This window comes from Cydia strobilella, chromosome 21 (genome assembly GCF_947568885.1).
Source record: "Cydia strobilella chromosome 21, ilCydStro3.1, whole genome shotgun sequence".
NCBI lineage: Eukaryota > Metazoa > Arthropoda > Insecta > Lepidoptera > Tortricidae > Cydia > Cydia strobilella.
In genome coordinates, this window is record NC_086061.1 from 9,825,587 (window position 1) to 9,851,148 (window position 25,562).

The following is a 25,562-nucleotide window of genomic DNA, read 5'->3' on the forward strand; positions in this document are numbered from 1 at the left end:
CTGGTGACAGACAGACAGACCACCAGACAGAGAACCAAATTATACACCTAAACCTTCCTCAAGAATCACTTCACACACAATCACAAGAAACTCAAAATAGTCAAAATCCCATACAAAATGAGACTTGACGCAAATGCGTACCACGTCACGCTATCAATAGTTATTTGTGCAACAAGAGAGGAAAGTTGGTTTTTCTTGCGAGTGTTTATTTTGAGTCCCGAGAAAGCGAAAGATTCTATAATTGAATCACGAGCGAAGCGAGTGATTCTAAGGTAGAATCTTGAGCGTAGCGAGGGACTCAAAAACACGAGATGTAAAATAACTTTGCTCTCGTGTTGCACACATAATTTTTCACCTCAGTAGTGAGAACATATTAAAGGTTAAAATGTATTTCGAATTACAAAGAATAAACAGAAAAAAAAAGTATTATAATATGTACGATACGATACGGGACCGGACCGGACCGGACCGGACCGGACCGGACCGTACCGTACCGTACCGTACCGGACCGTACCGTACCATACCATAAATTTTTTTAATAAAAGTATGAAGTTCACTAAATTAAAACCGAACTGAAGCCTTCACTAAATTAAAAAGCTACATTGTTTCACTCCCTGGAGTGAGGAAAGTCGCACTTTCCTCACTCCAGGGAGTGACGAAAGTAGGCTTGTTCGAGCTGCTGAGGTGAAAATGAAATTTACACTACAGACGTGCAGATGTACAGACATAAAATCGTTTCAACATGTAATTTATTAATGTCCCATTTAATCAGTCATTTACTTTGTGCATAACATAAGTTATGATGCCTCGTGCCGGCAATATCAGTCTCACAGAGAATATTCTCAACGAAACTATTGTCATAAAAATGTAACTTATTACAGTTATTATTAAACGTGTAGTCAGTCAATATTTCATTCATTGTTTTTCCCTTAATGATGAATTGTTGTTGTTGTTATTGTTTTCTTACCCAATTGACTGCAATTCGTAATTGATAATATAAGCTAAGTGGTTTCTCCTAATGAAGGTATTTATAAGGTAATAAAACATACCTGAGCTGAGTTGAAGTCGGTCGTCGTTGTTGGTAATAATGATTGATATAATGAGTAGTCGTTTCTTTAATATCAGTATTTTTAAGGCATATGATATAATAACATACCTACGCTTCGTTAGATAAGACGCCTAGTTGAAAATCTATATTATCCAACAAATTAATAACAGAACTTCCATGAGAATCAGACATATTAAATGTATTAAAACTCACGTTTTTCAAGTCGGAAATTGCTCGACGTATTTGATCTGGAGCCACACGCGTTGGCTGATAGACGCAGTCAGTCTGACGCAGTGACGCAGAGCAATTTGCGACTTGAAAAACGTCTTCTTCTTCTTCAAGTGCCTTCTCCATCCCAGAGGTTGGCGACCTTATGCCTATATGCCGTTCTATCCGTAGTCATGCGAATTAGTTTTTCTGTACTGTCCACGTCTAACCAGTCTCTTATGTTCCTTGTCCATGATATTCTCCTTCTGCCACGTCCCCCGTCCCCGTTGAAAAACGTGCCCCGTTTTAATATATTTGACTAACAATTAAATATAAAGACGTCGCAAACCCTATGTTAAGTAACAATGTTCTCGTATTGTTCCAGGTAGACCCAGTGAAGCCCGATGCAACCGCTCAGCCAACCCATTTGCTGTGGGTGCACACCGAGCAACATAACATACATAACCTAGTAGTAGTCAGCAGCAGGACTATAATCTGCATGTGATATAATTTATTCTAGCTATAACGACGACTAAAGAGAAACAAACGTACTCCTAATAAACGATTAGAACTTTCTCGGAAAACTTGGAGAAAATAGAATTAGAAGCTCGTAATAAAGGAGAAATATATCTATACAGAAATACTGAAGGTAAATTAAATTAAATACGATACTAATATAATTAGAGAAGACACGCTTAAATTAGAAGATTTAAATATAGAACAAGATTTAATCGTAAATAGTGAAGAAGATATAGAGGATAGCACAAAACATAATGAAGGACAGCCAGAAACCTTGCCAGCACACGTTGACAGACGACGCGGTGTACAAAGAAGTAGTTGTTATAGGTGAGTTTTCATATTCTATAAGGGATATTATAAGTAAGATATGTACTGTACTTGTAATATTATAACACCTGTGGCTTTCCATCACAGAAGGCTATGCTTCAAGTGCTATAAGGACGGTTCCATCTGAAATTTTAATAGAAATTCTGATAAAAAGGTCCTTATTGTAGATGAAGTAAAAGGACCCTTCTGGAAAGCCACACCTGTTTCCCGTAGAGGTAATCAGAGACCATGGATTCCTATTTAATTATATTCACTTCTTTTTTAACAATTTTTGATGCAGAATCATTTAGGGCAGGAGGAAATACCTCTAGGTTAGCTGGAAGAGATCCCTTATAGGGATAAGTTCGCCTTTGTACTTCCATTACTATAATTTATTTTTGTAAACCTGTGTTGTGTACAATAAAGTGATTACTACTACTACTACTAAATGGATGATTCTGTACAATCTTTTTCTTATTAGATTAATTGCAGTAATTTAAAATAATGAGGCCTGAGGGCCTACCGCGAACCGCGTTCGACGTGTTGCGACTTTGTAAATTCGTACGTAACTGTGACAGGGACGCAACACGTCGAACGTGGTTCGCGATAGGCCCCTGAGCTAATACGTATTCGTTTGTTAGTTTAAACGCACAAAGACCACAGTTTAAGAACAAAACTATAATTTTATTGCACTCTGCGTTGTTTTTTTTTTTTTTAAGTAAGTTAACTACGTAGTTTCTTGTTATCTGTTTTCATAAGCATGTCTCTGTTTCTATTTTCTGTTGTAAACATATTAATCTGGGAATCAGAAGAAAAAATAATTATGACTGTAGGTACCATTGGTTACTTGTCCTTGTATACTTTTTTGATGCCAAAATTTTTTAATAAGCTATTTATACTCATTAGCTTGGTGAATTAAGCTAATACTCGCCAACAGGACGGACACGCCCAACAAAAATCACTTGCGTTTCTATGTGTGAACGGCACGTCTGTACACGCGGCATGCGTCATTGTGTGAGTAAGTTGCTTAAAAAAACAGTACTGAGCGGTAGGCAAAAGGTCGTCAATCTGCTGTCGCGGGCTCGCGGGGCTAGGCAATTCGAATCGGGGCGGGCGGTGCGTGGCCGTTCTGTATGATAATACTATTACTTATTCTGTGCCAACGTGGCTTTGACATATATGTAATGTGACACCACTTCATTACGAATTAACTAATTGACCGTCAACACGAACATCCATAAACTAATCCTCTGCACGCATTGTTTTATTTTTATCCCTTCCGTCAGGCCAAAACGTCTCAAACAATAACTATCCTTAATTTGAAATTTTCAGCTTTCGCTTAAAGTTGGTTTTCTTTTAGTAACTATTATTGCGCTTAACTCCTTTCTCTCGTAGTTACCAAAAGTTCCCAATAAAATAATTGGTTGCTGTAATTTCAACCCTAAAGAGTATCCCCTAAAGTTCTTAATCCTTCAAAACTATCGTTGTGCTTAAAACGTATGTTTTATCAGATTACCATTTAGCATCGAGTCCAAACGCGGGCCAAATATGGGGCATTTTCTATGAAAAGGGACCTTATTGTCGATGGCGCTTACGCCGCACAGCGTCGCGCGGCATTGTATTTATATCGGTGCTTCGTTTATAATGGCGTAAGCGTCATCGACAATAAGGTCCCTTTTTATAGAAAATACCACATATGATAGACATTGTGAATATAATTCGGGATTGCAGTATGCCATTCTTTTCCCTCTATACTTTAACACGGGGCGAGAGAAAGAGATAGGGCAAGAGTTTGTTTTAGAATTATAAAATGTTGTCTTTGTGTTTACTACGAAAACGTGCTAAAGTGGATTTGGTTTCACGTGTGTCTATTTATAATTTATGAAGATTAACTTTGTTAACTTGCTATGAGTTTTTGAAAGGACATTTCGCAAGCGATAAAAAGTATGTAAAAAATGTATAGGCGCGAACCGTCAATCACCTACTATTTTGTTTAACTTCACACCTTTTTCTACATGGGAATTGGTTTCCAGATTATTCATTTGTGGTTTATCTTATTCAGTAGTCAGTCGGATCAGTTCTAGTGCTAATGATACAACCAATCTTAAACACTTATACAAAAGGACAGGCAAAAGCGCTTTGTATCACGTTTAGGCACAAATAAATTACGTTAGGCGTATTTTTTGTGCATTTTATTTTTATTGCATTATATATTTGCCGTAAAGAACAATGTTATAAAATCTCCCGAGTTATGTAATCATTCTATGCAACTGGTTTATTTATATAACCACCTAACCTAAGAAGTTCATGGTCGATGATCATGAATACGCAGAAGGTCGCTTTCGTTTGCAATGTAACAGACTGGTTTTTCTCAAACGTCTATGAGTTTACAATGAACTTTAATCCATTGTCATAAGATTTAAAATCCGTTGCCTTTAATTATTGTTTCTACAAAGCCTTTTGCGACAGTGTACATTATAGCTATCAGTTCTATTTGTATGCATTAGCCCGTGGAAGTTTCTCGTGAGTCAGGAGGTCAATTGGTCTGGTCTGCTGCTAAATTGGGGGTCCCGATAACGTTCAATTGTAATTGAGCTGTTTCGTAATATTTATGACCTGTCGTAAGCGTTTGACACGTATTGCGTTTGAAACACGAGGTGAACTTTGTATAATGCATCGTTATTTTATCTGCTTTTCGCATTCTTGCCATTATTTATCACGTCTCGTGCTCGAGATAATTGTTTTGTGATTATTTAATGTTCATTAAATGTAATAAAATTGAGAAGAGCGGTTTGCCACAGGGAGCCGTTCTAGGATCTGTTTACTTTTGTGGAGTTGTGACGTAATAGTGAGAATTGTCGCGGTCTTCATGTGAGGAGGCGATACGAGAACAAGTAAATGAAGTAAAACAGCCGAATGATGAGTAGATATTTATATTTGTCTTATTGTCAGGGTAATAGATATAGGAATTACTTGTGGCTACGTCACTACTCCACTACATTATTAGGTAAATTTTGTTATCAGACTTATTTATGACGTTTCTAATTCTTATTATATGGGTCGTTGTGTGTCATATTAAAGTAACCTTACTATATTTTGTTATTTCACTATTTTAAAGCTATCCATTTGCTACCAACCGCCAACGCTAGTTGGTAATTACTTTGCCTATGAAGTTGACAGCCTATGTACTATAACTATTATATAATCGTCGTTTATAGTAATCACATGGGGGTTCGCAGACTCTACAGTTAGAACACTAGTATTTACTTATTATTATGTTCTTTAAGGAAACGGCCCCAGTGGGATGGTGACGTCATTTATGCTAGCCGGAAACGTGCCATATCTCAAGCAAGTGCCCGCAGACCTACCCATTGATGATATGCTTAGAGCTAGGTAAGTTCTTAGATTTTATAATAGTTGTTTTTGATAAATATGAAATTTACAGAAATAAACATTTTTGCGATTCCAATTATTTACGAGCGAGAACAACTGAGCTATCGAGGTCCAGTTCAAGACGGAAAAATGTATGTCTTTATCTTATTTAGGTACATTACTTAATTTAGGGATTAGTCAATGTGGTAGATAAAAAAAAAACATTAAGATTTTTCACACTCATCATCTTCCGCGCGTTGTCACGGTTTTTTGCCACGGCTCATGAGAGCCTGGGGTCCGCTGGGCAACTTATCCCAAGAATTGGCGTAGGCACTAGTTTTTACGAAGGACTACCGGATGGGAAACTAGGTCTTATTGGGATTAGTCAGGTTTTCTTACGATGTTTTCCTACACTGAAAACCAGCTACGTATGTGCCGGGGTTTGTAACCCGCAAAGCTAGCCCGCTGGACTAGCTAGCACTTGCGCTCTAATCTCTTGGAGATTTTTCAAACTATCACATAGAATTATGATTTTATAACCCGACTTGTCTTGTTCTTTGTTCGCAGATTGGAAAATATACCGGCAGGTCAGAGCCTCTACGAAGCTGACCTCTCGGAGCTCGCAGAGGGCCTGGAGGGGCGGAGCCAGAACCCCATCCCACTACTCGTAAGTAAACTAAAGCAGAAAGTAGCACAAAATCCTCAAAAACGCCTCACGCAATTAATGGACTTATCTGACTTAATGTCCTATGCCCCTAGATGGGGCAGAGGGCACAGTGCGCCGCCATCTGGATCGCACTTTAGCTTCGTGCTTGAGTTTGCTCCAAGTCTTCCCAATGGCCTTCTTCTTCTTCCTCGCATTATCCCGGCATTTTGCCACGGCTCATGCGAGCCTGGGTCCGCTTGACAACAAATCCCAAGAATTGACGTAAGCACTAGTTTTTACGAAAGCGACTGCCATCTGACCTTCCAACCCGGAGGGGAAACTAGGCCTTGTTGGGATTAGTCCGGTTTCCTCACGATATTTTCCTTCACCGAAAAGCAACTGGTAAATATCAAATGATATTTATATTATATTATATTATATTATATACGAATGCACAGGCAGCTTAAAATAGCTGATACGTGCATATCAATGTCCTGCACTTGTGTTCTGTCCATTCGTAAAATGTTTGTCGAGTCTGTTTTTAAAGGAGTACATAACAAGTAAGGAGTAATTTGTACATAAGTTCCGAAAAACTCATTGGTACGAGCCGGGGTTTGAACCCGCGACCTCCAGATTGAAAGTCGCACGCTCTTACCGCTTGGCCACCAGCGCTCTCTTCCCAATAGCCTTCGCCTCTGCAATAACAGTCCGTCGCCAGGTCTGCTTTGGACGGCAACGTTTTTGCTTTGCTTGGGGATTCCAGTCTAGGGCCTGATGTATGTGGTCAGGATCCCTTCGGAGTGTGTGCTCAATCCAACTCCATTTCCGGCGCTTGATCGGATGGTCGATCGGGGTCTGGATGACGGGGTCGATGGTGGTTCTGCTCTTGTACTGTACCCTACCAGCCTACCACAAAAAGCGAGATGTCATGCACAATGCCCATACCTCTCTTTTGGACGAAGTTCAAGAGCATATTAATGAGAACGCGGCGAACATTTTCATAATGCAAATCCATATTAGGTGATGTGTTCATATCAGTCGTTACGTCAAGCTAGCTTTGCCATATCTGATACTGGCTTGGGTATCCAATATCAAAGGTCAACCACCATGGTATCCCTATCAGCGACCGCTATCTGCACGTGATGTTGGACATATGTATTCGTGTATTTTTATCTATTTCATTTGTTTTATGTATCTAAGGATGGTATGTTACGACGTTTAGAGGAAACTAATATTAAAACTCATCAATAAGTAGTCATGCATTGGACAAGTATAAATTTAAAAAAATTGGATAAGTAAAAAGCACTAGTTCGCGAATACCAACATTCTGCACGCTAAACAGCTACGTAAAGTAGCAACACTCAAACGAAACGAATGTTTTGAGCAACTGTATTAAAAATGTTTATTTAAACTTTTAAACGTATTATTTTGTTGCACCTAAAATAGTAATTAATCTACTTGACATATATGACTTGTAACCTTTTTATCGACTTGATACCGTAGCTATTATTAACATAATTAACGTTTTTTATAAAATATAATCAGTCTGTATCACTTAATAGTCATTTAAATTTACAATCACTGGCCTCCGGCTGCGGTCGTTTACCGAGCTTAATTGCATATTCGGTGTTGGGTACACATAAATTAAAAGTGGTCATGATACTCATGATCCTGGTCAGGGCACCAAATTGTAAAGAACCGCCTGTTCTTATCTTTGTCGCCCGCGCTATATATTGTAGTTCCGCCGTTGATGCCGGCGGTCAATGCCACTGTCCGAGTTGGACAGAAATATAATTATGCGCGTGCGATAGAGATAGGAAATGGCGGCTCAATGTACTAAATTATTTGTGCTTAGCGTTCTTACTTTATCTTACCATATAGATAAATCTCAAGTGAGACTCACGTGAACAATAGTGAACATACACGCGGTTATGATGCTAAACTCATTTCACACATTAAATCCAAAATGGCCGAAATCCACATACTTACGCATTCGAATCATTTTAAGTCCTTTGCTCCAAGCTTTTAGGAATATAATCGCGTGTACAGAATGGTTGTTACTGGTAGGTATACTATTGTAATTGGTAGCTAACTCTCATGAAAAAGTGGGTATTATCTACCACATTTATTTCGTTCGAGTGTTGTAGTTTAAATTTTGTAAGCAGTACTTTAACTTCGAATCTATAGCTGAACCAAAGTTTTATCTTTATAAGCCACACAAGAACTGTTTATTCCCCTCTGTTACTACCAATTTGTTACCACTTGCAAGAGCTGAGAATCAGTACTCTCATTGATGATTCTTAGACATTTTGACTCACCAGATGGCGCTGTTATGAATAGGTTTCGTTTTCATTTAAAACAAAAGTTTTCTAATTTGTTCCCGAAAGCTAACGATAACGGAGTCTAATTTGTAAATTAGACCTACCTATAATGCCTATAACCGGTCTTGAAGTAGTTTTTCATTCCTATTTCAGCTGTTGAGCAAAATGTGTAGCTACTGGCTATTATTTTCTTACCGCATTAAGTCACTCAATTTAATATGCTTTTATGGAATTACTGAAAAATTGACATTACAATAAAAAGTTAAAAACAACGTGTTGCCTTGAACAATGCTAGGTTTTAAATGACAAAAAACTAACTGTTGTGCATATTTTTCATGCTTTAACGGTCTAAAAATGACAATGTTGTATTGTATAGATTAGTCGTTTCACAAGAGAAAATAAAATTAATAAATAAATATTAAAAATCCAAATAAAATCCAAATGAAATTAATATTATAAATCCTATCGATTTGGTTTTTTACCCGACGACGGATCAAAAGTGGGTTATGATTTAGAAGTTAGTAATAGACGGTTTATTGTGAGTTTTTATCAAAGAGAGCCTTTACGTTAACATGTAAAGTAGTCTCGTAAGGCCCAATATGCCTATTTTATAATAATGCACACTAATATTCAATAGGATTGGCGCATCTTAATCAAATAATTTCATTTGATTTATTTTACATGTAGGTTTAAATTTTCCGATTGAATTCGATGTTCGATTGTGAGATTTCTAACATTTTGTTACGTTACGACTTACGAGGTAAGCCAAATCCATAATTTAAAACCAAATTATTGATGTTCTATATGATATAATGCTATAAAGTATGACTTTTTTGCAATCAATAAAGCTTGGAAAAAAGGTCTCGCTTGGAGATAAAAAATCATAAAAAAACTAAGTGTGGCACATTAAGCGGCCTTGAACGCGACTTGTACTAGGGTTCACTTAGCGTAATAAATAAACCTTTTTAATACACTTAGCTTTAGTAACGTTACTTGTAGCTAAATGCTAAATAAGCAACTAACAAACTTACAATGTAATAAAATCATGCTAATTGATTTTAACCTACTTCTAATGGCCTCTGAACTTTATAAGTTTATGTAATACGAACAGGGTTGGCATGTTTCTAATGTTTCCCCTGACATTTCAGGATCGATATTCCTTTGTTAAGGACTGCGGGGAAACTTGGAGTGTCAAGGTTTTTTTAAAAACTACGTACCTTTTTTTTATACCACGTCGGTGGCAATCAAGCATACGGCCCGCCTGATGGTAAGCAGTTACCGTAGCCTATGGGCGCCTGCAACACCGGAGATATTACACGCGCGTTGCCGACCGTAACACTCCTCTCCCTCGTTGAGCTCTGGCAACCTTACTTACCGGCAGGAACACAACACTATGAGTAGGGTCTAGTGTTATTTGGCTGCGGTTTTCTGTAAGGTGGAGGTACTTCCCCAGTTGGGCTCTGCTCTAGATCTGGAATGACATCCGCTGTCCTGTACCCTACCACACAAAGCGAGATGTCATTCACAGTGCCCATACCTCTCTTTTGGACGTAGTTTAAGGACATATCCGGGTCCGGACGCAGTTTAAGGACATACCCGGGTACCTACGACAAACCAGTAAAAAGCTAGCTAAAAGTCTCAGGTTATGTTACTAGTTACGCTACAGCGTATATTGGCGAGTAAGGGGAATAATAGCCCACAAAACCAAAACCAGCGCCACGGTTTGCCGCGGCACTATGCTGAGTGGGGATCCTTTTTGGCGTCCAAATGTTTTTTTGTCTGCATGCTTTTCTTTTTTTTATGTACTATGTTGTGGCGTCAAATAAATGTATTTTCTTTCTTTCTTTCTTTCAAAAGGTTATGGAATAAGGGATTAATTGGTCGGATGTTTTAAGTACTCGTAATAACCGGCCAGTAAATATCAGGATTTTCAGGGTGATGTCCGGGGTCAGGATATTCCATTTTATTCATAATGTCAACTCTAAATACAGATGAGATTACAATTATATGGATCTGATAGTGCCAAAAGGTAGATAGTGTGGTGTGACTCTCCAGACTGAGAGCACAGACATCGTGATCCCTCCTGAATAACACCAAATAAAAAAACATACTAACAGGGATCTCGAAAAAGGTTAAAAAACCAGTGGTCTACAGTATCTACTAAAATTTTATTAGTAAGGAACTTTATAGACAAATCTCGAAAATCGAAACCTTAATTATGATTACGTACTGAACCATTATTAATTGAACTGTGCAGTGTGAAAAAATCAGCCCGCATTAAGATAAATGACCTTAGCGGCTCGGTCGCCAATTAAATAAATGTTAGGTAGGTATTTATAGTATTTAATGTTAAGCGCTTATAAAACAAACATAAGTGCCCCTTTGATATGGGATTTTGATTTTATTTCTATTTTCTATGCTGTGATAATTAAATTTCACACTATCATAACTTGATAATTATTTTAGGAGTCTACTAATTCTATAAAATACAAATATTTTGTCACTTTCAAAAAGTATATAAAGATAGTTTTTTATTCAAGTAGGCATATTATAATGCGCTTATGAACGTCAAATAAAGCTGCACTGACTCTATACCTACCATACCTATCTACTATTCTCTAATAGCTTAACATAAAGAGATACAGATGTAGTGCGTATTTGCTTTCCATCGTATTTTCTCGGAAACGTTCGTATTTGTCATGCTACTTCAGTCAACGTCAGTACTTTTTGTACCGAGACTGACTGACATAGCAAGACGTTATACGTTCGTAACTATCTGTGAAAATACGATGGAAAATGAACATACATAAAAATAAAAAAAATAGCCACAACCGAATGCAGAACCTCCTCCTTCTATGAAATTGAAGTCGGTTAATAAATATACACTACATCTGTATGTCCCTGTATGTAGAATAACAAATTACGAACGAATTGTAGAAATACATCTCTATTTGTAAAAGTATTCAACGGAGGCAGATACTACCGGCGCGTTGTTTCATACGCTATAGTCCGACAAAAAATTGTAGAAAATTATTGAGGGCGCCACTTTCTACGTAACTGTTTCATTTTTGACGTAAAACGCTTAAACATGGCAACAATTTAGTAGGATTTTTTTTATTTCCATTTCGTTTAATTTCTACTATTTTATGTCGCACTAATCTTTTGATACTGATACAGATATACAGATTTTTAAATTTTACGTTAAAATCCATCTAAGTTAATCTAAGCCGGACCATTCACGAGTTAGCTCGATCGATAATAATCGATGTCTTTTGTTTCAGATGGACAATTTATTAAGGCCGTGCGCAGACCTGGGCATCCCTGCAGACTCGCTCATAGAGTGGAAATATGACGTAGAAAAACAAGTAAGTACTTTGTACTTATTACAGTTAGGGTTGCCATACATCAGGATTTTCCCTGACATGTCAGGATTTCTGGTCCTTTGTCAGGATTGCGAGGGACTTGAGTAGAATAAGGGAAGGACGGCTGTGGAATGAGCTCCGTGCCGAGGGTCAGTATGGAATTCTTCAAAAGTGTACAGGTTTTTAAAGGGTCGGCAACGCGCATGTACATCTGGTGTTGCAGGCGTCCATAGGCTACGGTGACTGCTAACCATCAGCCGTATGCTTGTTTGCCACGGACGTGGTATTAAAAAAGTGATTTGGGCGCATTTATATGTTCATGATAGTATAAAAGCGACTGCACACTACCTCATAATTTTAGAACCAATTATTATTATTTAGGAAAAAATACCGCCTAGGAAATGTCAGGATTTTTAGTGTGATGTCAGGACTTTATTTGAAAGGGAAACTTTTTACTTATTTTAGAACTTTCTTGCGTGTTTTTCACTCATCGTTAGTATTATGGATATTATGATTCATGCCTTGAATTTACATAATGATTAGCTCATTAGAGCTATAACGATTCTTATTTATAAAACACAAAAAGAGTTCTGATTCAATTAGTGTTATGTATTACCAGTTCATAACTGTTTAAAAAAAACAATGGTATGTTTTCATCATCATTCGTAATCCTTTGTACTGTGGTTTAAATCAATTGTAATCCAACATGCTTACAATCAGAGGTTTATTTAAACAACGTTGGGTGACAATGCAATATTATTAATTTAAAAAAACAATTACGGTAGGAACAATCGCGCTTAAGGGCAAAATTCGTTTAAACGTCTTGCAGACGGTCAGGCGATATCATAAAAGTGATGACAGAAAAAAGGTTAGCTCAGGTAAAGTTTATTGTCGTCCATTGTCTTTGTGACGGCCGGCATTTGCAAACTAAGATAAGGAATCCAAAATGCATCCTAATTGGTTATCTTTATGGGGAGGCGAAGCTTAGCCTAAACAACAACTAATAAACTGTCCTTACTACCTATTGTTTGTCTCATTACCTGTTTTTACCATTTTCATTATTAAGATAAAGAATCCTAAATGCATCGTAATTGGTTATCTCTATGGAAGGCAGAGTTTAGCTCGCTCGTAAGGATCGAGGTAAAATTTTTCTGAAGTGGTTCACCGGGAATGTCTCCGATTGTACCTACCATCAGTACCATGGATTGATCCGATGATGGATACAGAAGGTAGCCATAGAAACTGTGATAAAACAACGCAACCTGTTGTGTTTGGGTTTGTTAGTATTGTCTTGATGAGTATCAGTTGCTTGTTGAAAGTAAGGTAGTCAGCGATGAAAGCTTGCATCGACGACCGGTCTGGCCTAAGTGGGTAGTGACCCTGCCTGTGAAGCCGATGGTCCTGGATTCAAATCCCTATTTGTTCCTCAGCCATGGGTGTTTATTATGTATTTAAGTATTTGTATATTATATATATCGTTGCCTGAGTACCCACAACAGAAACCTTCTTGAGCTTTTCAATTTGTAATTTTGTATCAAAAATAAAAAAAAATTACAAAAAGGCTTTATTGTTTTTTCAGATAGACCACATAGTCCTAGGCCGGGGCCCGCCTGGCGGCGCGTGGCACACCTTCCCCCCCTCCGTGCTCACCCTCTCCCCCGCAGCGTGGCTCTCGCTCCCACCACACCCGGCAGAGGGAGAGGGAAGACTGCCCGCACGCGCAGTAGCTAACTACTGTAGGAGATACGTTCAGAAGTGTAAACTACAGGTGAGATGCTAGGCCGGAGCACACCTTCCCTCCCCCCCCCCCCCCCCCCTCCGTACTCACCGTCTCCCCCGCAGCGTAGCTGTCGCTCCCACCAAACCCGGCAGAGGGAGAGCAAAGACTGCCCGCACGCGCTGTAACTAACTACTGTAGTAGGATATATGTTCAGAAGTGTAAACTTCAGGTAAGATTGTAACTATAGAAGACGATCGAGAAGATTGCTAAAATATGAAGTACTACTAGTTTTAAAGATATTTGCCAATTTTCAAAATGACCCTCTTCCGAAGTTATCCTTATGTTATAGTGCATCGAAATTTGTTTACTTACATATTACTAGCAAAGTATCATTTTTGTATTTACAATTTTCACCGGATATACGTATTGTTTGCAGCGCTACTTCCGGTCAGGCGTGATCGTGTCCAGCGTGCGCGCCGCCCCGCGCGCAGGCGCGCCGTGCGCCGGCGCATGCCCTCACAATGCGCGCTACGTTGTTTCGGGGTAAGTTTTTTACAGATGGCGCTATTAGCAAAGACTTCCCCTGTCAATCCTACCCACGTCCTAAAATTATCGAATTATTGTTTTGTTTTATTTTGGAATTTTATAGCCTGGATACTAATAGCCCTTAAAGCTAAATAGAATAAAACTATAAACGGCTATCGCCATTAGCGCCATCTATGAAATCCTTTGACAATTGCCTTTCCATTTAAGTAGCAAGGCCAGTCCAGAAGGGAACAACTTTTAGCCCAATCTGATTAAATTGTCTGATCACTAGTTACCGATAAAATGGAGGTGCGGACGCAAGAATATCAATTTCTGACATAGTATTCGTGTTTGGGGGCATTTTTTTAATTTAGGGCGCTCAAATATCAACATATCTAAAATTGGAGATTGACGCCAATTTCTTTTCTGATCAAATCGTTTGATTTGATCATGCCGTCTGGACTGGCCTTCAGGGATAAAAACGAGTATCAATGTATCCGACTCCCACGTAGGTTTTCCATATAAAACTAGTAAAAAACCTAATAAAGCCTTCTAATTCCAGGTACGACAAGTCCTACGGCCGTCCATTCCGCATCCTCTGCAAGCGGGTGGTGGTCGCGTGCGGAGGCAGCGACCGCCCCAACACATTAGACCCGGCCATAGCGCCTTACGCGCTGCATTCACTCAGTGCACTACAGAGGGCGCTGCCCACCAACATTCCTGATGCATTAGGTAAGTAACATGGTTTATACTGCTAAGAATTTGTAAATTTAAGTCGTTAAGAACCACCAATGGCCGATTAAAGTTCGCTTATACCAAGTTGTTTCTCACCAATTTTAGTTAGTTATATCAAAGAGATTATATAGGATAGAGGGGTACCTACTGTCATAGTTAATTTTGTAGTAAACAGTAAATTTACTGCCATCTATCGACACACGATTAAAACTAAAAATAAAAATGTATAAAAATATCATAAAATATATGGATTAATGATTTTTTATTTGTATTTATAATTTTTATAAGATTTTGACCCATGTTCTTTTACTGATATGTGTTAAAATTGTTAAATAACAAACGAAACTATTAGCAACAAAGACAAATTCTTAACCTGTCGTATGTGGGTGGGTCAAAAAGTCGTGTGTTTAAATGGGTGGGTTTGCCTCGGATGCATAAAGAGCAAAAAAATCATATTCGAAAAAAAAATACAAAAAGATGGCCCTGAAATGTGGTCAGGATCCTAACCACGCACAGACGAGAGGGTAATAATAATAATATAAAATCGCGATAGACCCGATTGTAAATGTGATTTAATATTCGAATATAAACTGTTGAGACATACTAACATTAAATAATTTCACGGTTTAGACTCACTTGTTTTAGTCACTCGCGCGACATGTTTCGGAGAGCCTAGGTCTCCTTTCTCAAGCACTAATAGTGCGAGCAGCGTTTACGACTGCCGTGTATTGCGTACTGCATAGTGACTAAAACAAGTGAGTCTAAACCGTGAAATTATTTAGTGATTTAATGTGTTCAAAACGCGAAAATTTTAAATGTTATAAATTATTTTTGATCGATAATCTAAATGCCACTGTACGGTTCCGCGCCTTATTCGGTACCTAACTTTAGTTGTCACAAGTCCAAGTTGTTTTTCGATAATCTTAATTTTTAACCGACTTCAATTTCATAAAACGAGGAGGTTTTGTATTCGGTTGTGGCTATTTTTTTTCATATGTATGTTTCACGCAAAATAGGCGCCAGTCGTCGAGTTGCGGAAAATCGCCCGAACTACAATACAATACAATACAATACAATACAATACATATGTATGTTCACCGATTACTCCGAGACCCGTGGTCCGATTCGAGTAATTCTTTTTTTGTTCGAAAGGAGCTACTTCCAAGTCGGTCCCATATTAATCTGGTTCCGATCTGATGATGGGATCCCTGGGGAATTGAGGGAACTCCTCAATTTTTAAAGGCACTTGTATGGTGATTTGGGTGTTTTCATAAGCAACTTGAGCATTTTCTCTCGTAAATGACCAATTTGATTAAGTGGATCTGATGATGTTGATTGTTTTGATGATAGGTCAATTTAATTTTTTTTATAAAAGTTTTTATGGTATGTTCTTTTTCTTTTCTTGATGGACTTGAGGGCGGTGTTGCCCGTAGCCAATGTCACGTAAAAGGGTAGGAACAAAATAAATGCTCTTAGAGCACGACGCTGTTCGGTGGTTGTTGTAGTTGTCTCGTAAAACCGATAGCTGGATTTTACGAGAAGCACGTGGACTACCGGCCGTTGACTCAAAAATGGTGGTTAAACACGCTTTGAGATTAATTCTCCATTCGCTGCACACTACCACATTAGATTATTGTATAATAAAGCTATCGATATTACACTTTAAACAATATTAATGAGCAAAAAACAAAGGAATTAATCACGAGGCTACTATCAAGATGGCGTTCGAACCGGAAGTCTTCTTATGGTATGTTATTTTGTTTCCCAGATCCACCGACAGTGGTAGTGGTGGGGTCGGGCGTGAGCGCGGCGGACGCGGTGTGGTTGTCGCTGCGCGCCGGGTGCCGCGTGCGCCACGTGCACCGCGCGCCCGCGCCCGCGCTCGCCAAACTGGACCCCGCAGCCTACCCGGATTATACACAGGTAAGCGGCGGACGCGGTGTGGTTGTCGCTGCGCGCCGGGTGCCGCGTGCGCCACGTGCACCGCGCGCCCGCGCCCGCGCTCGCCAAACTGGACCCCGCAGCCTACCCGGATTATACACAGGTAAGCGGCGGACGCGGTGTGGTTGTCCCTGGGCGCCGGGTGCCGCGTGCGCCACGTGCACCGCGCGCCCGCGCCCGCGCTCGCCAAACTGGACCCCGCAGCCTACCCGGATTATACACAGGTAAGCGGCGGACGCGGTGTGGTTGTCGCTGCGCGCCGGGTGCCGCGTGCGCCACGTGCACCGCGCGCCCGCGCCCGCGCTCGCCAAACTGGACCCCGCAGCCTACCCGGATTATACACAGGTAAGCGGCGGACGCGGTGTGGTTGTCCCTGGGCGCCGGGTGCCGCGTGCGCCACGTGCACCGCGCGCCCGCGCCCGCGCTCGCCAAACTGGACCCCGCAGCCTACCCGGATTATACACAGGTAAGCGGCGGACGCGGTGTGGTTGTCCCTGGGCGCCGGGTGCCGCGTGCGCCACGTGCACCGCGCGCCCGCGCCCGCGCTCGCCAAACTGGACCCCGCAGCCTACCCGGATTATACACAGGTAAGCGGCGGACGCGGTGTGGTTGTCCCTGGGCGCCGGGTGCCGCGTGCGCCACGTGCACCGCGCGCCCGCGCCCGCGCTCGCCAAACTGGACCCCGCAGCCTACCCGGATTATACACAGGTAAGCGGCGGACGCGGTGTGGTTGTCCCTGGGCGCCGGGTGCCGCGTGCGCCACGTGCACCGCGCGCCCGCGCCCGCGCTCGCCAAACTGGACCCCGCAGCCTACCCGGATTATACACAGGTAAGCGGCGGACGCGGTGTGGTTGTCCCTGGGCGCCGGGTGCCGCGTGCGCCACGTGCACCGCGCGCCCGCGCCCGCGCTCGCCAAACTGGACCCCGCAGCCTACCCGGATTATACACAGGTAAGCGGCGGACGCGGTGTGGTTGTCCCTGGGCGCCGGGTGCCGCGTGCGCCACGTGCACCGCGCGCCCGCGCCCGCGCTCGCCAAACTGGACCCCGCAGCCTACCCGGATTATACACAGGTAAGCGGCGGACGCGGTGTGGTTGTCCCTGGGCGCCGGGTGCCGCGTGCGCCACGTGCACCGCGCGCCCGCGCCCGCGCTCGCCAAACTGGACCCCGCAGCCTACCCGGATTATACACAGGTAAGCGGCGGACGCGGTGTGGTTGTCCCTGGGCGCCGGGTGCCGCGTGCGCCACGTGCACCGCGCGCCCGCGCCCGCGCTCGCCAAACTGGACCCCGCAGCCTACCCGGATTATACACAGGTAAGCGGCGGACGCGGTGTGGTTGTCCCTGGGCGCCGGGTGCCGCGTGCGCCACGTGCACCGCGCGCCCGCGCCCGCGCTCGCCAAACTGGACCCCGCAGCCTACCCGGATTATACACAGGTAAGCGGCGGACGCGGTGTGGTTGTCGCTGCGCGCCGGGTGCCGCGTGCGCCACGTGCACCGCGCGCCCGCGCCCGCGCTCGCCAAGCTGGACCCCGCAGCCTACCCGGATTATACACAGGTAAGCGGCGGACGCGGTGTGGTTGTCCCTGGGCGCCGGGTGCCGCGTGCGCCACGTGCACCGCGCGCCCGCGCCCGCGCTCGCCAAACTGGACCCCGCAGCCTACCCGGATTATACACAGGTAAGCGGCGGACGCGGTGTGGTTGTCCCTGGGCGCCGGGTGCCGCGTGCGCCACGTGCACCGCGCGCCCGCGCCCGCGCTCGCCAAACTGGACCCCGCAGCCTACCCGGATTATACACAGGTAAGCGGCGGACGCGGTGTGGTTGTCCCTGGGCGCCGGGTGCCGCGTGCGCCACGTGCACCGCGCGCCCGCGCCCGCGCTCGCCAAACTGGACCCCGCAGCCTACCCGGATTATACACAGGTAAGCGGCGGACGCGGTGTGGTTGTCCCTGGGCGCCGGGTGCCGCGTGCGTCACGTGCACCGCGCGCCCGCGCCCGCGCTCGCCAAACTGGACCCCGCAGCCTACCCGGATTATACACAGGTAAGCGGCGGACGCGGTGTGGTTGTCCCTGGGCGCCGGGTGCCGCGTGCGCCACGTGCACCGCGCGCCCGCGCCCGCGCTCGCCAAGCTGGACCCCGCAGCCTACCCGGATTATACACAGGTAAGCGGCGGACGCGGTGTGGTTGTCCCTGGGCGCCGGGTGCCGCGTGCGCCACGTGCACCGCGCGCCCGCGCCCGCGCTCGCCAAACTGGACCCCGCAGCCTACCCGGATTATACACAGGTAAGCGGCGGACGCGGTGTGGTTGTCCCTGGGCGCCGGGTGCCGCGTGCGTCACGTGCACCGCGCGCCCGCGCCCGCGCTCGCCAAACTGGACCCCGCAGCCTACCCGGATTATACACAGGTAAGCGGCGGACGCGGTGTGGTTGTCCCTGGGCGCCGGGTGCCGCGTGCGCCACGTGCACCGCGCGCCCGCGCCCGCGCTCGCCAAGCTGGACCCCGCAGCCTACCCGGATTATACACAGGTAAGCGGCGGACGCGGTGTGGTTGTCCCTGGGCGCCGGGTGCCGCGTGCGCCACGTGCACCGCGCGCCCGCGCCCGCGCTCGCCAAACTGGACCCCGCAGCCTACCCGGATTATACACAGGTAAGCGGCGGACGCGGTGTGGTTGTCCCTGGGCGCCGGGTGCCGCGTGCGCCACGTGCACCGCGCGCCCGCGCCCGCGCTCGCCAAACTGGACCCCGCAGCCTACCCGGATTATACACAGGTAAGCGGCGGACGCGGTGTGGTTGTCCCTGGGCGCCGGGTGCCGCGTGCGCCACGTGCACCGCGCGCCTGCGCCCGCGCTCGCCAAACTGGACCCCGCAGCCTACCCGGATTATACACAGGTAAGCGGCGGACGCGGTGTGGTTGTCCCTGGGCGCCGGGTGCCGCGTGCGCCACGTGCACCGCGCGCCCGCGCCCGCGCTCGCCAAACTGGACCCCGCAGCCTACCCGGATTATACACAGGTAAGCGGCGGACGCGGTGTGGTTGTCCCTGGGCGCCGGGTGCCGCGTGCGCCACGTGCACCGCGCGCCCGCGCCCGCGCTCGCCAAACTGGACCCCGCAGCCTACCCGGATTATACACAGGTAAGCGGCGGACGCGGTGTGGTTGTCCCTGGGCGCCGGGTGCCGCGTGCGCCACGTGCACCGCGCGCCCGCGCCCGCGCTCGCCAAACTGGACCCCGCAGCCTACCCGGATTATACACAGGTAAGCGGCGGACGCGGTGTGGTTGTCCCTGGGCGCCGGGTGCCGCGTGCGCCACGTGCACCGCGCGCCCGCGCCCGCGCTCGCCAAACTGGACCCCGCAGCCTACCCGGATTATACACAGGTAAGCGGCGGACGCGGTGTGGTTGTCCCTGGGCGCCGGGTGCCGCGTGCGCCACGTGCACCGCGCGCCCGCGCCCGCGCTCGCCAAACTGGACCCCGCAGCCTACCCGGATTATACACAGGTAAGCGGCGGACGCGGTGTGGTTGTCCCTGGGCGCCGGGTGCCGCGTGCGCCACGTGCACCGCGCGCCCGCGCCCGCGCTCGCCAAACTGGACCCCGCAGCCTACCCGGATTATACACAGGTAAGCGGCGGACGCGGTGTGGTTGTCCCTGGGCGCCGGGTGCCGCGTGCGCCACGTGCACCGCGCGCCCGCGCCCGCGCTCGCCAAACTGGACCCCGCAGCCTACCCGGATTATACACAGGTAAGCGGCGGACGCGGTGTGGTTGTCCCTGGGCGCCGGGTGCCGCGTGCGCCACGTGCACCGCGCGCCCGCGCCCGCGCTCGCCAAGCTGGACCCCGCAGCCTACCCGGATTATACACAGGTAAGCGGCGGACGCGGTGTGGTTGTCCCTGGGCGCCGGGTGCCGCGTGCGCCACGTGCACCGCGCGCCCGCGCCCGCGCTCGCCAAACTGGACCCCGCAGCCTACCCGGATTATACACAGGTAATAAGTAATTAAATTAAATTAAATTGTCATTTATTTCAGGCCTAATACACCCATATGTGTTAGTAACTTACATAGCTAATAAAAATAATGTTAGTGCTATTACAAAACAAATTAACATGCAAATTAACTAATGACTAGGAGCTAACTTAGGGCTAGGACACACCGGATGAGCCTTATAAATCGAACATATCACCACAAATTATCATCATTTTTGACTAGAAAATGCAACAAATAATTAAAACTCAACACAATACAATTCAAATTAAATAATTAAATTAAAAATTCAATAATAATTAAAATTACAATTTTACAATTACAATAAGTAATAACATTAACTAGTTGGCTTTGTTAGCCAAATAATAATTGGACCTGCTCATAAAATTTCAACAGAATCGGTTGAGAAATTCGATCTGTAGAGAAAAACAGCCGAAAGGTTTTTTGCACAAGCTGAAATGGAGACGCTTCGCGTTCGCTTGGTAAATTTCACAGATTAAAAAACCGGCCAAGTGCGAATCGGACTCGTGCCCCGAGGGTTCCGTACTTTTTAGTATTTGTCGTTATAGCGGCAACAGAAATACATCATCTGCGAAAATGTCAACTGTCTAGCTATCACGGTTCAACCTGGTGACAGACAGACGGAAGGACAGCGGAGTGTTACAGTTATATCTATCTTTGGTAATAGGGTCCCTTTTGGTACGGAACCCTAAAAAGCACCATGATCACAAGTATAGCAACATAATATTTAAGTAAAATAAAACCGGTCAGTTGTCTTCCATATCAGAAGTGGGTTTTAATGTGGAACTGGAAACTAGGTAGATTACCTAGTTATATTGGCGTCCCCAATTTTCTCTTCAAGAAATAGGCTCTTGCTTATTTAATTTTTTTTTTTATGTACCAGAAGTTAAAATACACATATATTCGTCTTTACAATTCTCACACCATTGTTAACCTACCTTCATATAGTCTATGAAGATGTTTTCAATTCATTCACTAAACATAAAAATATTCTTTCCCAGGTCTACAAAATGATGTGCGACGGACCATCAGGCAACCATCCGTACTACACGCCCTACCCCCACCACGTCATCGCCGAGGCTGCCCCCCTTTCCCTTAACAAACCCCCCAAGATGGCCGACGACGAGGACTTCCCCAAATCCCTCAAACTTCTCGACATCGTCACAAATGAAATGAAAGAATTGACCGTCCTAATCATCGCTGTACTTATTGGCTCAAAACCAGACTTATTTTTCTTACAAACAAATTTTAATTTAAATTGTATCGATTTAAATAATTGTGTCAAATGTACAGACGAATCTAAGCATGCCGCTAAGCGAAAAATCGAAGATAACAGATGCTTTCTAAAGAACCATTGGCATTATTTCAAAACTGTAGTCGGACAAAGTATTCAAAGTTGCAAATCAAGATTAAACTATTCAGAGATCAACGGCAACGACACAAAATGTATCGTACCTGATTGTAACAAACGTGTAGAGTGTAAATGTGAGGTGGTACCGTATTCCGATCCTTTAGAGAATAAGATAAAATGTCAATGTCGGCCTACTAATCCATACTCAAGTGGAATAGGTTTTGGTATAGATGCTAAAGTGGGTGTGGATTGTAGAGGAAATCCTGTAGCGATCGATAAAGGTACACATGAAATGCTTTACAGCCCTGGATTGTATGCCCTTGGACCGTTGACAGCTGATAATTTTGTTCGTTTCATTCCTGGAGGCGCGCTAGCCGCCGTTGCCCACATGCATAAGGAAAGAAAGAATGAGTGAATGGTATGTTGTGATGATATTCTTTTTACAATAAATATTTTTTTATACCTGAAGTTTTTGTGTGAATCACGACCCTAGGCTACCTTTAAGGGGCCCACTGACTATCAGCCCGCCGGACGATACCGGCCTGTCAGTTCGGAACTGTCAAATTTTTGTTCTAACTGACAGGCCGATGACTTCCGGTTCGAGCGCCATCTTGATAGTTAGCATCGTGATTAATTACTTTGTTTTTTGCTTATTAATATTGTTTAAAGTGTAATATCGATAGCTTATTATACAGTAAACTAATGTGGTAGTGTGCAGTGAATGGAGAATTAATTTTGAAGCGCGTTTAACCACCATCTTGGAGTCAACGGCCGGTAGTCCACGTGCTTCTTGTAAAGACTAGCTATCGATTTACAAGAGCTAACAAATCACCGTACACTGTCTTGTACAACCGTACAATTTTTGTCGTTTGTAAACCTCTCAATACCTTGATACTGGCGAAATAGTCCCACTGGGCTGAAGCCATAATTTTAAAAGAAGAAGAAGAAGACAGGCCGATATCGTCCGGCGGACTGATAGTCAGTGGGCCCCTTTACCTTGTGTTACAAGTGTAAAAATATACACACATCATGCTCAAAACGTTGTCCCATAGCTCTTATGTCAGTGAATTAAGAACTATGGGATATATTTTTGAGTAAGTTTTATGCACCCATATTTTCACATATACATTAAATAAATAAAAAACAGTCGTTGGGAGGGGATTTTATAAACGAGAAATAAAAAAACAAATATTTTTTATATATGCATTTCATAAGTTTAATAACATAACATAAGTATTTATCTAAACTAACACAATATAGCCAAAATATTTTTTTAATTCGAAACCAACATAAATGACGATCTAAATTGTGACAATCCTGATAAGGACATGTTTGGATATTTTTTATACTGTCTGGATCCAAAAAAATACTATTTTTTTTTAAGTACTAGGTTAACAGAAATCTGTCCTAAAACTCCCAAATATACATAAACAATATTATACCTATAGAAAACATGGCACCTTATTTTTTTATCAAATCACTTTTGTTTTGCTGCTTATTATAATCCCGCTTGTTTTATTTTTATCATATTTCATTAAAATGGAATAAGATCTCTCAAAAGACACCCATTTCACCGAAATCGGTTAATGGACTGATGAGTAATTACTAAATGAACATTGCAAATAGGGTTCCGAGTAATGGCTACTTTCCTCTATACACTGATATCAAAACTATACATATAGTTATTATAGTTACAGAGATGGGCATTTTTTCTGTAGAGATTCACTGGACTTTTTTTCCAAAATAGGTAAATTTAACGATACTTCGTTCCTACTAGGAGGAAAAAAACGACCCAAGTTTTATTTTTCCATTCTGTTACCATTTACGAACACTGCACGGCCGAGTACGGCGGTAACAAAATGGAAAGTACGTAAAATGTATGAAAATATTGGGACATTGTTTCTTTCCTAGGAGCGTGGAATCAGCTCATGATTCTGGGCACAAATAACACTAAATTTACATATCCTAAAAAAAGTCCAGGTCATCACTCCAGAAAAAATGCCCACATATAAGTAAGCCACCGCGCCATAACACTTCGTTACATCTGGTTTTTGGTCCGACCCTCCTTCCAGGGGTTTTTAAAGACGTTCACCTAGCGTTTCACGTCAAAAGTTATATTACCTTATTGCCCTATTCCCAATGTCTTCATACATTAGTCCACATTGGGAACAAATGGGAAAAAATACCCCATCTGATACCACTGGGGACAGTTGGGAAAGGTCAGTGAACAAGTGGGACTTTAAAAGTTCCCACTGGACCAATGGGTGAATAGACCCTGTTATACATTACATACAAAATGATTATAAAAATATAAAACATTTCAAATCTTAAATTAGTCTAATTTCTCTTAGGGATAGATATAATGAGAACATATAAAATATATTATATATGTTTGACAATTGAAATTAAAACAATGTAGGAGTAAAATATACTACACATTTACACACAATTATATTTCATTTAACCTTAATTATGTATCACAGATGTCAAAATAAATGCATACAAAATATAAACACTTATTAAGACTCCATGCTTGGCATACTTTAAGGTATATTGCCCACAGGAAAGCTCGTTCTCCATACAAACGTAGTTACACTCTCATTTTAAAACAACTAGCTAAATTGCTTTGAAAATTTGTGCTTACAATAGGATAAGATATATCTATGTCTGTAATTAGTTTATGTAGCTTCAGATACCATAGTTAAAAAAAATTACAGTGAATTTAAGTTTTTCATACAAAACCTGTTTTTGCTCTATTTCCTTTGTTTTATAAGCTGGAGCTATATAAACTCATTACAGGCATAGATATACCTCATGTCATTGTATGTGTAAAGTTTCATTACAATCCAACACGTAGTTTTAAAATGAGAACGAAAGTCCGTTTGTATGGGAGGATGAAATTCGGCCGAGCTTGCCGCGGACTCTTAAGACATATTTTAACTCTACCGGACAGCAATCTTACATCATGTAGGTAACAACTTGTTCTTAACACATCCATTGCCACCCAGCCCAACAAGACATCCGCACCAGGCCACAAAAATGTTGTCATATAAAGCTGTAAGATCCCGACTATCGGGTCGTCTGGCCTGGGAATGAAATCATATATGTCATAAATATATTTAAGTTGATCTTTCACACAGCTCAGGAGATAAAAACATGTCTACTATCTCATACAATGCTAATGTTAAAATACATTATTTTCACATTTCTCATCATACCATTATAATATCATTGACCTAAATGACCATGTCATGTCAAGTGTTTACTATCTTATACCTAACTTAATAGACTGTAGAGGCAATGATAGAGGCAGTGTAGCTGACTACACAGCCACAATATTAGTCCAAGAATACAAAGAGGGACACATGAGTCTACCGGAACTGAAAAAACATATAAGTATGACGGGGGCAATCCCATGCTGTAAATTATCATCTGAGTGACCAGTAAAGTGTGAATGTAGACGTTACAACAATGTTCAAAATACGATAACTTTGTCACAGTGTCAATGTCAACCGC

The 25,562-nt window shown here is 43.4% G+C and overlaps 1 protein-coding gene across 1 annotated transcript in view; it reads left to right on the forward strand.

Annotated features, from left to right (window-relative positions):
• The window catches only part of LOC134750991 (oxidative stress-induced growth inhibitor 1-like), a 58,100-nt gene extending 35,586 nt beyond the window's left edge, over positions 1-22,514 (forward strand). Inside the window, exons 2-10 of the mRNA XM_063686295.1 lie at positions 1,641-2,101; positions 5,368-5,473; positions 6,020-6,119; positions 11,701-11,784; positions 13,361-13,549; positions 13,938-14,044; positions 14,589-14,758; positions 16,530-16,684; positions 21,697-22,514. Of these exons, the coding sequence (XP_063542365.1) occupies positions 2,029-2,101; positions 5,368-5,473; positions 6,020-6,119; positions 11,701-11,784; positions 13,361-13,549; positions 13,938-14,044; positions 14,589-14,758; positions 16,530-16,684; positions 21,697-22,461 (1,749 nt within the window). The 5' untranslated portion in view covers positions 1,641-2,028 and the 3' untranslated portion in view covers positions 22,462-22,514. The remainder of the gene's footprint in view (positions 1-1,640; positions 2,102-5,367; positions 5,474-6,019; positions 6,120-11,700; positions 11,785-13,360; positions 13,550-13,937; positions 14,045-14,588; positions 14,759-16,529; positions 16,685-21,696) is intronic.
• Positions 22,515-25,562: the final 3,048 nt, after the last annotated feature.